Source organism: Dipodomys ordii, unplaced genomic scaffold, assembly GCF_000151885.1.
Source record: "Dipodomys ordii isolate 6190 unplaced genomic scaffold, Dord_2.0 Scaffold94, whole genome shotgun sequence".
Classification (NCBI taxonomy): Eukaryota; Metazoa; Chordata; class Mammalia; order Rodentia; family Heteromyidae; genus Dipodomys; species Dipodomys ordii.
Window position 1 is genome coordinate 875,136 of NW_012267310.1, and position 17,373 is coordinate 892,508.

The 17,373-nt window shown below is 40.4% G+C and overlaps 1 protein-coding gene across 2 annotated transcripts in view; it reads right to left on the reverse strand.

Annotated features, from left to right (window-relative positions):
- Positions 1–7,606: 7,606 nt before the first annotated feature.
- The window catches only part of LOC105993313 (chromosome unknown open reading frame, human CXorf23), a 59,286-nt gene continuing 49,519 nt past the window's right edge, over positions 7,607–17,373 (reverse strand). For both annotated transcript variants that reach the window (XM_013026540.1, XM_013026541.1), the window contains exon 12: positions 7,607–8,647. In XM_013026540.1, the coding sequence (XP_012881994.1) occupies positions 8,621–8,647 (27 nt within the window). In that variant the 3' untranslated portion in view covers positions 7,607–8,620. The remainder of the gene's footprint in view (positions 8,648–17,373) is intronic.

The following is a 17,373-nucleotide window of genomic DNA, read 5'->3' on the forward strand; positions in this document are numbered from 1 at the left end:
GCCCTCTGATTTGTAGGCAGCATTGGAAAAAGGCAACTCAACTTCCTTCCTTGTCCATTAGGTGGGGCAAGAAAGCTTTAAAAGGCTCCTAACCAGGCAAAATAAAAACAGGAAAGATCATACTGCAGACAATGAGTTATAAGTCATTCTGGTTCCACTTGATGGAATGTGTGCTAACATTTTTTTCCAGGGTAAAAACTTTTTAGAGCTTTTAACCAAATTGAGATTCTTTTGCCAGTCCTTGTGAACTCAGGGCCTGGGCGCTGTCCCTGAGCTTCTTTTGCTCAGGGCTAGCACTCTACCTACTACTTGGAGCCACAGCGCCACTTCCAGCTTTTTCTGTGTATGTGGTACTGAGGAATCGAACCCAGGGCTGCATTCATGCTAGGCAAGCACTCTACCACTAAGCCAGATTCCCAGCCTCAAAAGAGATTCTTTAAAGTACCTACATGTAACCAGGACATTTTTCTAAGATTACTTATTAAAACTTCTCTGGATAAAATGCACAGCAAATACACACCAAGAAATCATTTTTCAGGGGTCAGATGGCAAAAATGCAAAAGCTTGTTTATACATGCTGACCAGGCTGTGGGGGTAATTGGCTCTCCCATAGTATTCTGGGGAAGTACAAACTGGTACAGCTTCTATGTATGTAGAGAGATGGGCTGGCTTTATCTAATAAGATTCCATAGACTTTTTTTTTGAGACAGGGCTTTGCTATATCGAACATGTGATACTCCTACCTTAGCCTTCCAAATGCTGGGATTACAGGTGTATACCACCATTCCTTTATAGACACTTTACCCTTCAGGGCAGTAATCTCATTTCTTGGAATTTACTCTGAACATACACCTCAAATAATATGAAAATAAATATATACTAGGTTATAGATAGTAGCATATTATAAATACAAAATAATAGAAACTACCTAAATGTCCAATGTAAGTGTTTGAGCCGGGTGCTGGTGGCTCACACCTGTAATCCTAGCTACCCAGGAAGCTGAGATCTGAGGATCACGATTCAAAGCCAGCGGGGACAGGAAAAATCCATGAGTGTCTTACCTCAAATTAACCACCAGAAAACTGGAAGTGGCCCTCTGTAGTGCACTAGCCTTAACTGAGAAAGCTCAGGGACAGTGCCAAGTCCTTGAGTTCAAAACCCACAACCAACAAAATAAGTGTTTGAATTAGTACAGTGGAGTAGCATGAAGCTATGAAAAAGAATGACGATAAAAAGCTATGAGAAAAAGGATAATCGAGCAATGTGATATTGAGCAATTTCCATTCCTTAGGTAAAAGTAGCAAAGTGCAAACAGGTTATAGAGAATGCTACTTTCTGTGCAAGGAAAATGGGGAAATAAGAACATATACAAACTAACACATGCTTTGTCAGCAGGGGAAATCAAGGGAAGTAGACAAATGGAGAGAAGAAGGGTGGGCAAATGCATTCATATTCAATGTACATATGGCAATGGGACCACCTAACTTGAAGGTATTGGTAGGGTTGGGAAAGTTTGGGGAGAACAATGGAAGGGGTGATATGGATCAAGATGCATTGTACTCATATTCTGACCTACTGAACTGAAACCCTTTGTACACTACAGAAAAATAAATATGTGAAAAGATGCTCAGCATCCTTACTTACCAGTGAAATACATACACAAACCACAATCAGATGGCATTCTACACAATCCAGCACAGCTAGCAATAAAGGAAATACCAAAGCTGATGAGGATGTGGAAATCTCATACATTGTTGAGAGTATGAAATGGGACAGCTACACAGGAAAATCATTTGGTCATTTATTACAAAATTAGACATGTATCTACTACATAATCTGGCAATCCCATTCCTGGATATTTACACAAATGAATCGAAAAGCTATACCCACATAAAGACTTGTGTTGTGTTCTTTCTTATATATGTGTGCAAGTACCCTGCTTGAAGTCACACTCTTGCTCATCTTGCTTGCTCACAGCTGGCACTTTACTACCATTTGAGCCTTACCCCCAGGTTGTTTTTCTTATCCATCTAGGCTTTTTGTTGGTCACTTTTAAGACAGAGTCACCAATACTATATATATATATATATATATAGTTTTTTTATTTTTATTTTTTTGGTCATGGGGCCTGAACTCTGGGCCTGGGCGCTGTCCCTCAGCTCTTCAGCTGTAGACTAGTGCTCTACCACTTGAGCCTCAGCCCCACTTCCAGCTTTTTCTGCTTATGTGGTGCTGAGGAATCGAACCCAGGGCCTCATATTTGTATTCATTAAGTATTAACAAGATTATGAAAGGTAATTTCAGATTTCATTTCAAGAAGAGTAGAACTTGGGGGGGAGGGGGGAGGCTGGGAAGGGATGGGAAGGGTAAACAAAGGAGGAGGCTGCAATGCTTGGTAAGAAATGTACGCATTATCCTGCCCATGCAATTGTAACCCCTCTGTACAGCATGTTCACAAATAAAATAAAATAAAATTTATAAAAAAAAAGAAGAGTAGAACTGTGCATTCATTTTTTTTTTTTGGTTTGCTGGTCCTGGGGCTTGTACTCAGACCTGGGCACTGTCCCTGAGCTTTGCTCAAGAGCTTACCACTTGAGTCACAGCGCTAGTTCTAGCTTTATCATCATGGCTAATTGGAGATGAGTCTTACAGACTTTCCTGCCTGGGCTGGATTTGAACTGTGATCCTCAGATCTCAGCCTCCTAAGTAGCTAGGATTACAGGCATGAGACACTGGCACCTGGCTGTGAGTTCCCAGTTTTAGCCCTGTTGATGTATACCCAGGAGAAGAGTTGCTGGCCTGTATAGTTGTTCTATGTTTAACTTTTTAAGGAACATTTTGTATACCTCTTTTTTGTGTGTGCCAGTTCAGAGGCTTGAACTCAGGGCCTGGGTACTGTTCCTGAGCTATGTGCTCAAGGCTAGTACCCAACTACTTGAGTCACAGCTCCACTTCCAGCTTTTTGGTGGCTAGAAATAAGGGTCTCATGGACTTCTCAACCTGGGCTGGCTTAAAACCATGATCCTGAGATCTCAACCTCCTGAGTAGCTAGGATTACAGGCATAAGCCACTGGCACCTGGCAACTCTTTTATATTTCTTTTTTTTTTTTTTTACAAAAGCTGAGAGATCATTGAGTTAGCAAAACGTAACCAGAAAGAACTTTAAAGAACATTAAATTCAATTTCCTAGGGTTGGAGATTTAGCTAAATGAAAGTGTTTGCCTAGCAAGTAAGTGCAAGAACTTGAATTCAGTCCTCAGCATTATAAAAACAAAGTCACTTTCTTCTTTTCTAAACATTGAGCTGAAGAAATGAGGGACAGTGCCCAGGCCCAGAGTTCAAGCCCCAAGGCCAAAAAAAAAAAAAAGATGAATTTACTTAGCAGGCTGGGAATGTGGCTTAGTGGTAGAGTGCTTGCCTAGCATGCATGAAGCCCTGAGTTCAATTCCTCAGTACCACATAAACAGAAAAGGCCAGAAGTGGAGCTGTGGCTGAAATGGTAGTGTGCTAGCATTGAGCAAAAAGAAGCTCATGGACAGTGCCCAGGCCCTGAGTTCAAGCCCCAGGATTGGCAAAAAAAAACCCACTTACCATGTGAGAGTTCGTGGGTTTAATTCCTACCCCCCCCCCCTCTCTCTCTCTCACACACACACACACATTCAGGATTCCAAGCCAGGCGCCAGTGGCTTACAACTGTAATTTTAGTTATTCAGAAAGCTGAGATCTGAGGATTGCAGTTCAAAGCCAGCCCGTGCATAAAAGGGGCTGGGAAGGTGGCCCAGAGGTAGAGTACTTGCCTCGCATGCATGAGGTCCTGGGTTCGATTCCTCAGCACCACATAAACAGAAAAAGTTGGAAGTAGCACTGTGGCTCAAGTGGTAGAGTGCTAGCCTTGAGCTGAAGAGCTGAGCGACAGCACCCTGACCCAGAGTTCAAGACCCACGACTGACCAAAAAAAAAGAAAAAAGAAAAGTTTGAGAGACTCTTAACTCCAATTAACCACCAAAAACCTCAAAGTAGAGTTGTGGCTTAAGTGATGGAGTGCTGTCCTTGAATGATAAAGGGACAGCACCTGAGTTTAAGCTCCAGTACTAACACAAAGAAGGGCAGGATTCATTAGGCAAAATGTAGTCACTGTACTGTGGTGCTTAAATGGTAATTTTAACAAAAAAATAATAAAAAAGTATCCTTCAAACTATGTATGACAGTTTTCTCTGTCATAATACTTTGGGTAGTTTCTTATTGAAAATTACACAAATAATTATAGGTTAGCATGAAGCAATAAAAAAACACACACACGGGCTGGGAAGTTGGCTCAGTGGTAGAGCCCTTGCCTTGCATGCCTGAGGCCCTGGATTTGATTCCTCAGCACCACATAAGCAAAAAGAAAAAAGCTGGAAGTGGTGCTGTGGCTCAAGTGGCAGAGCACTAGCCTTGAGCTGAAGAGCTGAGGGGCAGAGCCCAGGCCCAGAGTTCAGGCCCCACGACCGGACCCTCCAAAAAAACAAAAACAAAACAACAAAAAAACCACACACACACAACACAAAGAAGCCAGGTGCCAGTGGCTCACAACTATAATCCTAGCTATTAAGGAGACGCATGAGGATAGTGGTTTGATGTCAGCCTAGAATTAGAGATGTGGCTCAAGTGGCAGAGTGCTAGCCTTGAGCAAAAAAGGTCAGGAAAGCACCAAGGCGCTGAGTTCAAGCCTATGACAGGCATCACACCACACACACAAATATACAGTGATGCATTGGTTATTGCTGTAATTCTAGCAAGTCAGTGGCCTGAGTAATTATTAGAGATTCTAGAGTCTGAAGCCAGGCAAGGTTGAAAAGTCTGTGAGGCTCCATCTTTGACCAGCAAAATGCTAGGCTAGAGGCATGGCTCAAGTGGTAGAGCACCAGCCATTGAGTAAGCAAGCTGAGCAAGAGGGAGAGGCTCTATGTTCAAAACACACAATTCCTAAGTACCAGCACACAAGAAAAGTTTGAAACAAAACAAAGAAACAATACTGTAAAAAGATGTAAATTTACCGTTTCCTCTAATAGATCAACTTATAAAAAAAGCAAAACCATCAATAGAATAATATCTTCTGAAATCAATAAATAAACTTGAAGAGGGGATTCTAAACGGGAATGTCAACTTTTCTAGCCTTTATGTTCATGATAATACTTAGTACTCTATGCTACAATTCCTTTTTTTGTTTGTTGGTTGGTAGTGGAGCTTGACCTCAGGACCTGGGTGCTGTCCCTGAGCTTTTTTGCTCAAGGCTATTGCTCTACCACTTTGAGCCATCACTTCTGGCTTTCTGGTGGTTAATTAGAGTCTCAATGACTATACTGCAAGGGCTGGCTTCGAACTGTGATCCTCAGATCTCAGCCTCCTGAGTAGCTAGGATTACAGGTGTGAGCCACTGGCGCCCAGCTACAATTCTTTTTCCTCATAAATCTATTCCCCAGTAATTTGAGATTCCTTAGAGCAGGAACTAGGTCTCATTATTTTTCTATTTCTAGTGCCAGTGAAAGGCCTAGTATATAGTGAGTGGTGTAGGAATAAGGCAATAGTATAGAATGCATTTTTTAAAAAAATCCCCGAGTCCTATGCCATCAAGCATTCATGTACTACCTGGCTTGGTGGTACATGACTATAATTTCAGCTACACAGAAAGGAGACAGGAGGATCTAGGTCTGGGGCTAACTCAGACAAAAAGTGCAATTTCATTTCAAAAATAAGCTGGCAGGGTGACTTATACCTGTGGTTCCAGCTACTCAGGAGGTAGAAGTAAGAGGATAGGGCTGAGGCTAGCCCAGGCAAAGTTAGCATGAGATCTTATCTAAGAAACAAACTGGCCAGGTGCCAGTGGCTCATGCCTGTAATTCTCACTACTCAGGAGGCAGATCACAATTCAAAGCCAGCCCGGGCAGGAAAGTCCATGAGACTATCTCCAATTAACCACCAGAAAACTGGAAGTGGCGCTGTGGCTCAAGTGGTAGAGCGCTAGCTTTGAGCTGAAGAGCTGAGGGACAGCGCCCAGGCCCAGAGTTTAAGCCCCATGACTGACCAAAAAAAAAAAAGAAAGAAACTAAAAGCAGAACTGTCCAAGTGGTAGAGCACTTGCCTAAGTTCAGGCCCTGAGTTCCATCCCCAGATCACATACACACACAAAAACTCAAATTCCTTTCATCATTTAAAAATGCTATGAGGCAAGGTGCTGGTGGCTTGTGCCCATAATGCTAGCTAATAAGGAGGCTGAGATACCTGAAGATCAAGATTCAAAGCTAGCCTAAACAGACAAATTTGAGAGAATACCATCTCCAATTATTGAGCAAAAAGCAATAAATTGGAACTGTGGCTCAAGTGGTACAGTGGCAGCCTTGAGTGAAAAGGCTAAGCAAATGCTCAAGGCCGAGTTCAATCCCCAGTACTAGGGGTGGAAAAAGTAAAAACAGAGATATAGCCAGGCTCCAGTGGCTCATGTCTATAATCCTAGCTACTCAGCGGGGTGAGACCTGAGGATCATGATTGAAAGCTAGCTGAGGCAGTAAATTCCATAAGACTCTTTGTCTCCAACTGACCTGCATAGTGGAGCTGTGAGTCAAGGGGTAAAGACTAGTCTTGAGCAAAAACACTCAGGGACGGAGCCCAGGCCCTGACTTCAAGACTCAGGACCAACACAAAAGAAGGGAAGAAAAGAGAGCTACAGAATCAATGTTGTTTACCACGTTTCATTTATATATTCCATGTCCATTTTCCCTATTAGGTTGTTTGCATCATAAAGGTATGGTGCCTGTACTTTGTTCTCCTTTTCATTGCTTCAATTTTAGCATACAATATTGGCGAAACAGAGCTGTCAATCAAATTGTTAAATATTCAAGGTTTATAACAGTCTTCTAGAATATAACAACAGCAGAGTTAATTATCTTCACATTTAAAACAACTTTTCTAAGTACCTACACAATATAAAGTTGCAATATTATTCTTTCATACTATAAGCAGAATGTTAGTATGTTTGGAAACCTAACCTTACAGAAATGGCACATGATATAAGAAAGGCTATTTACCTAAATTTATTACCCATTTAGCAATGAGTCAAGTACTCTTATCCCTCTTTATCACTGTCCCATTTAAGACAGACTGACTCATCATTTCAATAAATGTAAAAACTATGATACTTCATAAGAAGTTAGGAAAAAAGGTTTTTGTTTTGTTTTTTGGTCGGTTGTGAGGCTTGAACTCTGAGCCTGGGCGCTGTCCCTGAACTCTTCAGTTCAAGGCAAGCGCTCTACCACTTGAACCACAACACCACTTCTGGTTTCCTGATGGTTAATTGGAGATAAGAGTCTCATGGGCTTTCCTGCTCAGGCTGACTTTGAAATGTGGTCCTCAGATCTCAGCCTCCTATTTTAATAGCTAGGATTACAGGCATGAGCCACCAGTGCCCAGCCTAGAAAAAAAGTTTTAACCAACCTCTCTGTTTCCACTCAGAAGCTCTACCTACATAATTAACAGTGTTAGACAGTGACAGATCCTACTTAGGGCACAAAAGCTCAGAAAACCAAAATAATGTTCTGATAAATTGGCAAGCAACTTCTTCAAGCAGGAAGACCAACAATATTTTATTTTATTACAAATAAAACATTTCACAAAAATTGGTTTGGGAATGTATATGTACTGGTAAGCAGAACACCAAAAACATAAAGAAACAAAGTACTCAGACCTAAAAACTGCATTTAAAATGTCATCAACTCTATTTTACACATAGTAGGTATGCAGTACATATCAACTGAACTGAAAATAAACACTCTGTAAGATGTGCTTGCAAAATGTGTAATGCTGTAGTAGTAAAGTACAATTTTCAAATATGACATTTCATTTGTCAGATGTTCTAAAAGCCTTTAAAAATATATGCACAAGCTTGCCCTGAGGGAAAAATAAGATGGAATATAGATTACAAAATCTTTACATATTTTCCACAATAGCATTTTGAAACTGGAAAAGAGCAAATAGTTGTGGAAAAAACTGAACGAACATATTACCAAAAATTCAGTGCACTCACAACTACCTGATGGAAAAGTTGAAGCACCGTTTCTCTAGCCTTCTTATATTGTATTATGAAATGTATGAATTATATAGGCCTTGATCTTCAGAAACTTAAGAAAAACTTCAAGTTATAAGCCAAAATGTCATCAGAAAAAGAAAAAATCTGGTATAAAATTTGCTACTGTAAGGCCACTGTAAAGTTCTTTCATGTACATACATACGATTTTCATAGTTTTATTTCCAAACCAAAGCTTTCAACATATAAATGTCCAGATATAACTTTTTCTCAGTGAAACCATGCTTGGAGAAAAATGCATCAAGAAATAATGCCCTTCAAGTGATTCTATTGAGACATTTTGCAAAGAAACTGTAGTTAATACAACTTTTAAATTGAATACTGTATTTTAAAAGCAATCGTTAAGTGTAAAAATGTTGCAGCATTCCACTACTGAAAAATAGTTATTTTTATCAAGAAAGTTACAGTATTAGTGCCTTAGTGCCAATTCTAACTCTTGACAAAAAGAGATGCTTCCAAATATCCTTCAGTAGTGTTGTTTCCATTTGTAGTAATTCCAAACTACGTTTCAGTGTCGTCTGTATATTCCTATAGAGAGAAAACAAGAGAAATACAGGCTTCAAAAAGATAGTCAGTTATGACATCTAAGCTAGAGTTAGTTCACAATGTAATTTTGAAAACAGTTTAATTTACATAGTACTTTTTGCACCTCAAAATCCCCACAAAGGTATGTGGGGTCCCAAAGAAGCAAAGTGACACAGAACACATCAAAGCAGATATCAAAGGATAAGGACAAAAAAACCCCACATATAATACTAGATAACACTGGTATTAGTAAATTGATGAAAACGACTTTCTGCTATTTGGGTGAGTTCCAGTGGAGCCAACCCTGGCATAAACTGAAGACTCAAACCTTAGTCTCTCCAGTACAAGCACAACCTGAAACTGGTACTCTATCTCTTTCATTATACAGGATTCTCCAATTCTAAAACTATTTGGACTGTTCTAATGATGGATATCTGCAGAGAAAACTACTAGAAGCTTTGTTGCTGTTAGATGGTTAATGAAACAAAAACGTAAGGTTTCAATAAATATAGGAAAAGGAATTTACGTGAACAGGAAGACTATGATTAAAGGGTAATGAATGTGGACTTTTTTATTGGATACTAAGCAAAATATTAAATTGCCAATCACAAGCTGAACTTAAGACCATGCAACTAATAAAATAAAAACTGGTAGAATGACATAATTTTCGGGGACATTAATAAATAAATCAATAATACATGTATCCTTACCTTTTACTAGGATCTTACATTATTAAAACTGAAAGAAATTTAAAAGTTGATTTATTTTTTTGGCACTTACATTACTAAGAAAATGTTTAATTCCAAACAAAAACAGTGGTAATAGAAATTATTATTCTTCTATTTTGGTTAATAAAATGTTCATAAATACAAGCATATATAGTTTTGTCAACATCATTCCTTTAAATAAATCAAAGTAGATTTCATTGTATTCTATTTCTTTACACATTGTAAAAATCATGTAATTTGTCTTCAAACAAAAGATCTGTTAACTATTAACTTTACAAGGATATACTAACTACAATAATTCTGAAGAAAATTTCAATGGAAATACCTTGTTTATAAAAATGTGCAATTAGGGTGGGGAAGGGATGGAAAACTGGGAGAGAGTGAGGAAAGGGATGACATTGTCCAAAAAGAAATGTTCTTGTTAGCTAACTTATGTAACTAAGCCCTCCATGCGTCACTTTTAAAATAACAGTAAAAAATTTTAAACATGCAATTATTATCAACTACTTCCACGCTTGACATAGTTTCTTTAATACCTACTGTCTCTCAGATTGGTCCCTGACCCTTTCAATGATTTGAAAATCTTTTTACAAAACTTGTTAAAATAAATATACAAGCCCCTTCTCATGTATTTGTTTTTGTCAGTCATGGGGCTTGAACTCTGGGCCTGGGTGCTGTCCTTCAGCTCTTCAGCTCAAGATTAGTGCTCTACCACTTGAGCCACAGCGCCACTTCCAGTTTTCTGGTGGTTCATTGGAGATAAGTCTCATGGACTTTCCTGCCCTGGCTGGCTTTGAACTGCAATCCTCAGATCCAGCCTCTTGAGTAGCTAGGATTACAGGTGCAAGCCACTAATGCCCAACTTCATGTATGTTTACAACTTGACACTTGGGTCCCTGCAAATGTTTCATGTTGGTCTTCCTGTACCACATCTTTCCCCCACAGCCCTACCTCTTGTTAATCAAGTGAGCATCCTAAAGTACCACTTTCTCCTCAGTGTAAGAAGAGGTACTACTGCTACTATATGAAGTCCTAAATATTTTCCCCAGATTTTGGAGCCTTGTCTAATTTTCATTCTATTTCTTTCTAATTATATAGCCTATTGCCAAGCACAGATCATTAACTTTAGCTAAAGCTATCCAGCTCCCCTCCATGTCTCAACTTACAGCCTACTTCCTCCATGAAGAATATGTGAAAATACTTAGCATGATGTAGAATGATTTCTATAGTACTTCTCTTCTCCCCCTTTACCACTTGTGAAATCAAGCTCTTCAAAAATATAGTTGTAAGCCGGGCGCTGGTGGCTCACGCCTGTAATCCTAGCTACTCAGGAGGCTGAGATCTGAGGATCGCGGTTCAAAGCCAGCCCGGGCAGGAGAGACCGTGAGACTCCTATCTCCAATAAACGACCAGAAAACCGGAAGTGGCGCTGTAGCTCAAGTGGTAGAGCGCTCGCCTTGAGCTGAAGAGCTGAGGGACAGCGCCCAGGCCCAGAGTTCAAGCCCCACGACCGACAAAAAAAAATATATATATATATAGTTGTACTGAGGGATGGGGGTAAGATGGGAAGGGATGGGAAGGGGAAACAAAGGAGGAGGCAACAATGCTTGATAAGAAATGTACTCATTACCTTGCTCATATTAATTGTAACCCCTCTGTGTGGTATTTTCATAATAAAAAAATATATATAGTTGTACAGTGGAGTGCCAGTGGCTCATGCCTGTAATCTTAGCTACTCAGGAGGCTGAGATCTGAAGATGAAGGTTCAAAGCCAATCCTGGGCAGTAAAGTCTGAAACTCTTATCTCCAATTAACTGCCCCAAAACCAGAAGTGGTGCTGTGGCTCAAAGTGGTAGAACACTACTAGCCTTGAGTAAAAAAAAGCTCAGGGACAGAGCCAGGCCCTGAGCTCAAGCCTCACAACCAGCAACGCAACACCACACACACACACACACACACACACACACACACACACACGTATATATACACACATACACATACACGCATATATATATATATACATGCACACATAGTTGTACAGAAAAAAGTAAACACAGTAGAAGATCTGCTTACTGTTGTTGAAAGGGTCTACTTATTACAAGGTTGACCCTTGGCTAGCATCTAGAAACTAAGATTTCAGGAAAGTTCCTGCCCTTAATTGGTGAGTGCTATGCTGATTATCTACTTTCCTTCTGGGAGACTGGAATTTGAGTGTATACACACAGGTAATGGTACCTACAAGATGTGGCCCCAATAAAAATAAGGCTGCCAGTATTCATAATATGCCAGAAATTATATCATTTACTATAATGTGGACCTAAAAGTAAGATAACCAAAAAGATGCAAGAAGGTAGATAATTTTACAAAATTTTAGAGTATGTGAGCCAAAAGTTTTGCAAAGCCCTGAAATACAAAATGCATCTAAACATGGAATATGCAGTCACTAAAATGAATGAAATGAAATGAGTGAGTGACAGAAATAAGATTTGAGGATTCATTAGTAGGACAAGTTTCTAGGTTGGCTTGGCTAACCTCAAAGTGTTATGGACCATGAGGGGAGATCAATTGTTTAGGAACGTAAGTTTGGTATTTTTAACAGCTTTACTGAAATATAGTTCATATTCCATTCAATTATTTGAAGTTTATAGTTCTGTGGCTTTCTAGTATATTCACAGTGATGTACAATAAATGATCATGATCATCTATTTTAGAATATTTTTCTCACTCTTAAAAAGGAACTCTATCCACACCTACTAAAAACCCATGCTCCTGCCCAATCTTCTCCTATACGCCTAGTTCCTGGCAATCATTAATCAACTTTCTGTCACTATGGCTTTTCTTGTCTTAAGAGATTTCATATAAATGGAGTCACACAATAGGTTATCATTTGTGTCTGGCTTCTGTCACTTAACTGTCACATTTCTAAGGAAGCTCACAGCTACCATGGGAGGCAGTGGAACAGCTGAAGTCTGGAAAGTAGTAAGGATGTAAGACAACAACAAATCTTGGGAAGAGGGGAGGGCATTTATGTAAAGTAGGAAGAACAACAAAAGAGAAGAGCACACGGGCACTGGTGGCTCATGCTTGTAATCCCAACTACACAGGAGGCAGAAAGATTGGGGGAGAGGGAAAACAGCAAATATCACAGTTAAAAATGCTTACTTTTTGAGACAGGGTCCCATTATGTAGCACAGGCTGGCTTGGAACTCACTCTGTTCTTCAAGCTAGCCTCAAACTCATGATTCTGATGCCTCAGCCATCTGAGTTCTGAGATTACAGAACTCATATCTGGCACTCATATCTGATAGAAATGTTTGGTGGTCCCATTCTATCTTTGTGCTAAATGACTTTCAAGGACTCTTTTCCTGAAAGTCACAAATGTCAGGTTCTAACTTCCTTTCTGCTTCATTTTTATGGCCTCTCCTCTCTGCTTTCTATCCATGAAAAGGGATGTGGTGGGCACAAAACTTAGGAGCACAAGAGAACTGCTAGAAAGCCTATGGTACTAAAGAACTCTAAGACTTCTTGACCAAAAGCACAATTGCTGACAGTTCTTTCTTTTATTCTGATGCATATTCAGACCCTCAAGTGTTTCCAAAACCTTTTTATGGTAAGCAAAAGATATGTGATGAAGAAATGTCTGAATGTCAGTGGTTAAAAAGATAACAATCCTTGTTCCAGGTAATAATAAACACCCAACCTCATCTTCCATATCAAGCACAGAATCCAAGAAAAAAGAAACCTAGTAGAAGAGATCTGAGATACCAAAATGAGATTAACATGACAAACATGTGACGAATAAGGAATAATTTCACTTCTATATTTTTCTCTCTGCCTAGGAATCTCACTACTTTGTAGGCAGCTGGAAGCCAATACAGTTTTAGGGAAGCAACTATTAATCTAGTAAGCAGAAAAGATATATTAGGAGTACATGGATTTACCCCTGCCACTTCCTAAAGTTGTTTTGTGTTCTAGACAGGAAGCACATAGCATGATAGCACAGTAACCAGATTATCCTGCAGATGAGCGACAAAATATGTTCAAGTCATGAGTGAACATTTCAATATAGGGTCCAGACAAGAACAATGTATATATTCTGGTGGACTTTGAGGTAAGTGGGAATAAGTACATTTATATATAATTTTAGGGCACCTAGAGCAAGTAATCAATCATGTATCCTTAGTTATTCTAGGTAGTTGTTTAATAACTGCAAAAAGAATAATCTCCCTAACATGGCAAATCTTCAAAATGGTACTGACTAAGGATGTCTCTCCAGGGCAAGACTTTCAAAGTTCCCTCTGTTGCCAAAAGCTTGAGAGGTACAGCTCTACTGTAGAGTGCTTGCTTAGCATGTACAAGGCCCTGGATTTGATCTCCATCACAGACCAAAAAAAAAAAAAAGATATAAATGTTGCCTCATACCTAGTAACCCCATTTGACCAAAAGTTCCCCTAATTTAAGAAAAAGGAAACATTTATTTAGGGCATAAAATTGAGATAAAAGTGAACTTAGAAGGCTGGGCATCAGTGGCTCACACCTGCAATCCTAGCTACTCTGGAGGCTGAGATCTCAAAAGCCATCCCAGGTAGGAAAGACCATGAGACTCTAATTAACTAATTAACTAATCTCTAATTAACTATCAAAAAAACCAGAAATAGTGCTGTGGTTCAAGTAGCAGACCACTAGCCTTGAGCACAAAAGCTCAGAGACAAAAGCTCAGAACTTAGGCCCTGAGTTCAAGCCCCAGGACCAGCACAAAAAGTGAGCTGAGAGGTCTAAGCAGCAAAATACGGCTCAGATAACTTAAAGGCTAAGTTAGTTTTAAATGGATTAGTTCAGATCTTGGCAGAAATAGAACAGCTGCAATGCCTCATTCTTTTTCCTAAAGGTCAATGAAGTGAAGCCCAACTGTTAAGCAGTGTGCTAATAGTAGGGTACTTGATTTAGTGATGTACTTGTTCAAACACAAATCTATAAAAAGTCTGGCTATGACTTTGCTTGCAGGCACTGATAATAGTCAGATTGGAAGAGCTATAATACAAACATACATAAACCAGTATTCCAAAGAATATACCTAAGAAAAAAGACTATTAGATACTGGAGAAATAGAAGTGATTTTTTTGCTGTTGTTTATGCTTTAATTTTTTAGCCTTCTGCTTTCTAGGTAGTGCTTTACCACTTGAGCCACACCTCCATTGAGCCACACCTCTTTTTGTATTGCTTTCTTTGTGCTGCTCCCTGGGCTTGAACTTGGGGCTTCACACTCTCACTCAGCTTTTTCTCTCACAGCTGATGCTCTATACCATTTGAGCTTCTCCTCCATTTTATACATTTGCTTTTTTTTGGGGGGGGGTCCGGTCGTGGGGCCTGAACTCTGGGCCTGGGCGCTGTCCCTCAGCTCTTCAGCTCAAGGCTAGTGCTCTACCACTTGAGCCACAGCACCACTTCTAGCTTTTTTCTTTTTGCTTATGTGGTGCTGAGGAATCGAACCCAGGGCCTCAGGCATGCAAGGCAAGCGCTCTACCACTGAGCCACCTTCCCAGCCCCATACATTTGCTTTCTTAAGGTAGGGTCTCACTTTATGCCCAGGCTGTCTCCTCCTACTTGTGTTTCCCCATGTCACTGTGATGTAAGGCATGCAACACTGTACTGAGCCCTTGTATTCCCCCCACCCCTCTGTAGCTAGGATAAAGACATGAGTCCTAACACCCACTAACTAGTTGAGACTGAGTCTTGGAACATTTCTTTTTGCCTAGGCTGGCCTTAAACCATGGCCTCCTAATCTCCAGCCCCACCCCCAAACAGCTAGGTTACAGGCTTGAGCCACTGAGCCCGACCTGTTTTGGCCCTCTTTTAAAAAAAGTGTGCTGGGACCACTTTGAAAGCATTCAGATTGTACTCAAAAGGCATTAGGAAGATATGGCTGTGACTGCACTGGACTCTAAGTACAACTGCTACATCATAGATGATACCAAAGGTGTAGGCCTAAAGACTGAAGACCCAGAGCAAACTAACTCCTTCTGGGACATACTTCCTATGTCTTATGACAAACGCCTGAAGTCTGATTTCTATTTGCTGTGTGGGCAATATAGTCTAAAAGAATACAGTGTTTAGCAGGAATTGGACAATCTGAAGCAAAGGAAAATGAAGCAAGTTCAAGGAGAATATAGAAACTGCAGGTTCAAGTAGCCAGTCAAGCAAGCGTTAAGGAATACCAAAATCACCTAAAAGAGGCAAAATGGAGTTCAAAGGAGCTAAAACTGGTCATGCTCACCCCAGACACTGATCTGCTTTCAGCCTATATAAAATTTCCTTTAAAAAAAAGGTTAAGGGGCTTGGAATGTGGTTTAATGATGGATACTTGCCTACCATTCATGAAGCCCTGGATTCCATTCCTCACTACCACATTAACAGAAAAAGCTGGAAGTGGTGCTCTGGCTCAAGTGGTAGAATGCTAGCCTTGAGCAAAAGAAGCTCAGAGACAGTGTGTGGGCCCTGAGTTCAAGCTCCAGGACTGGCAAAAAAATAAAAGAAAAAAAAAGGTTAATCCAGGCACCATGGCTCATGTCTGTGATCCTTGTTACTCAGGAGGCTGAGATCTGAGGATCACGGTTCAATGCCAGCTTGGGCAGGAAACTCCATGAGACTCATTTCTACTAAACTACTTAAAACAACCAGAAGTGTTGCTGTGGCTCTAGTGGTAGAGCACGTGTTTTGAGCAAAAGAAGCTCAGGGACAGTACCTAGTCCCAGAGTTCAAGCCCGGCAAAAAGAAAAAGGTTAAAATTCAAAGTTTAACATAGAGCAGAGAGAAAAGAAATGGAAAAGATGAACCAGAAACCCATCATAGCACCTGAGGAAAAGGTCTGCTTCACTCTTAATCCTTGAGTGGAAATCAGTCACTAGCTTCCCTTACAAGAGCCAAGTTGTCACCTGTTACTGGACACTAATGTCTAGAAGATCTGCTGTGAAAACTTGCCCCCCACCAAAAAAAAACAGCAGAAAAAGAAGTGCCATCTCTTTAGCCTAAGAGGAGGTATAAATGAGGAGAAATAGCTGGGCACTGTGGCTTACACCTATGATTCTAGCTACCTCAGGAGGTGAAGAGCTGAGGATTGCAGTTGAAAGTCAGCCTGAGCAATGAAGTTGTGAAACTTTTATCTCCAATTAACCAGCAAAAAGCTGGAAGTGGAGCTCAACTTGTAGAGTGCTAGTGTTAAGCACAAAAGCTCAGGGATAGCAGTCAAGCACCCTAAAACCAAGTAAGCGAGTGAGTGAAAGTAAGAGAGGGAAGAAGGGAGAGGAGGGGGGAGAGAAAAAAGGGAGAGAGAGAGAGAAGAAAATGGCTCCACTTTTACTTCTATTCTTTAAAAAGGAAATGGCTTGGTAGCTCATGCCTTTAATCCTAGTTACTCAGAAGGCTGAGATCTGAGGATCATGGTTTGAAGCCAGCCCAATTAATTGAAGCCAGCTTCAATTAATCACAGAAAAAGCAGGAAGTGGTGCTGTAGCTCATGTGGTAGAGTGCTAGCCTTGAGCAAAAGCTGCTTGGGGAAAATGCCCAGGACCAGAGATCAAAGGGCAGCAATGGACACACACACAGACACACAGACACAGACACAGACACACACACACACACACACACACACACACACACGAAAATGCTTTCTTAAAGCCATATGAAATCAGAACTCTACCTAAGGCACTAATTAAACTTAGAGGGGTGGCTCATGCCTATAATTCTAGCTACAGAGGAGGCTGAGGTCAAAGAATTGTAATTCAAAGCAGGAAAGTTTACTCTCAGCAAAAAGTCAGAAATGGAGGTATGGCTTAAAGTGGTAGAATGCTAACACTGAGCAAAAATACTAAGAAAGTGTCCAGGCCTAGAGTTCAAGCACCAGTACCAACACACACACACACACACACACACACACACACACCAAAACAACAAACACACACACACACACACACACACACACACACACACACACACACACACACA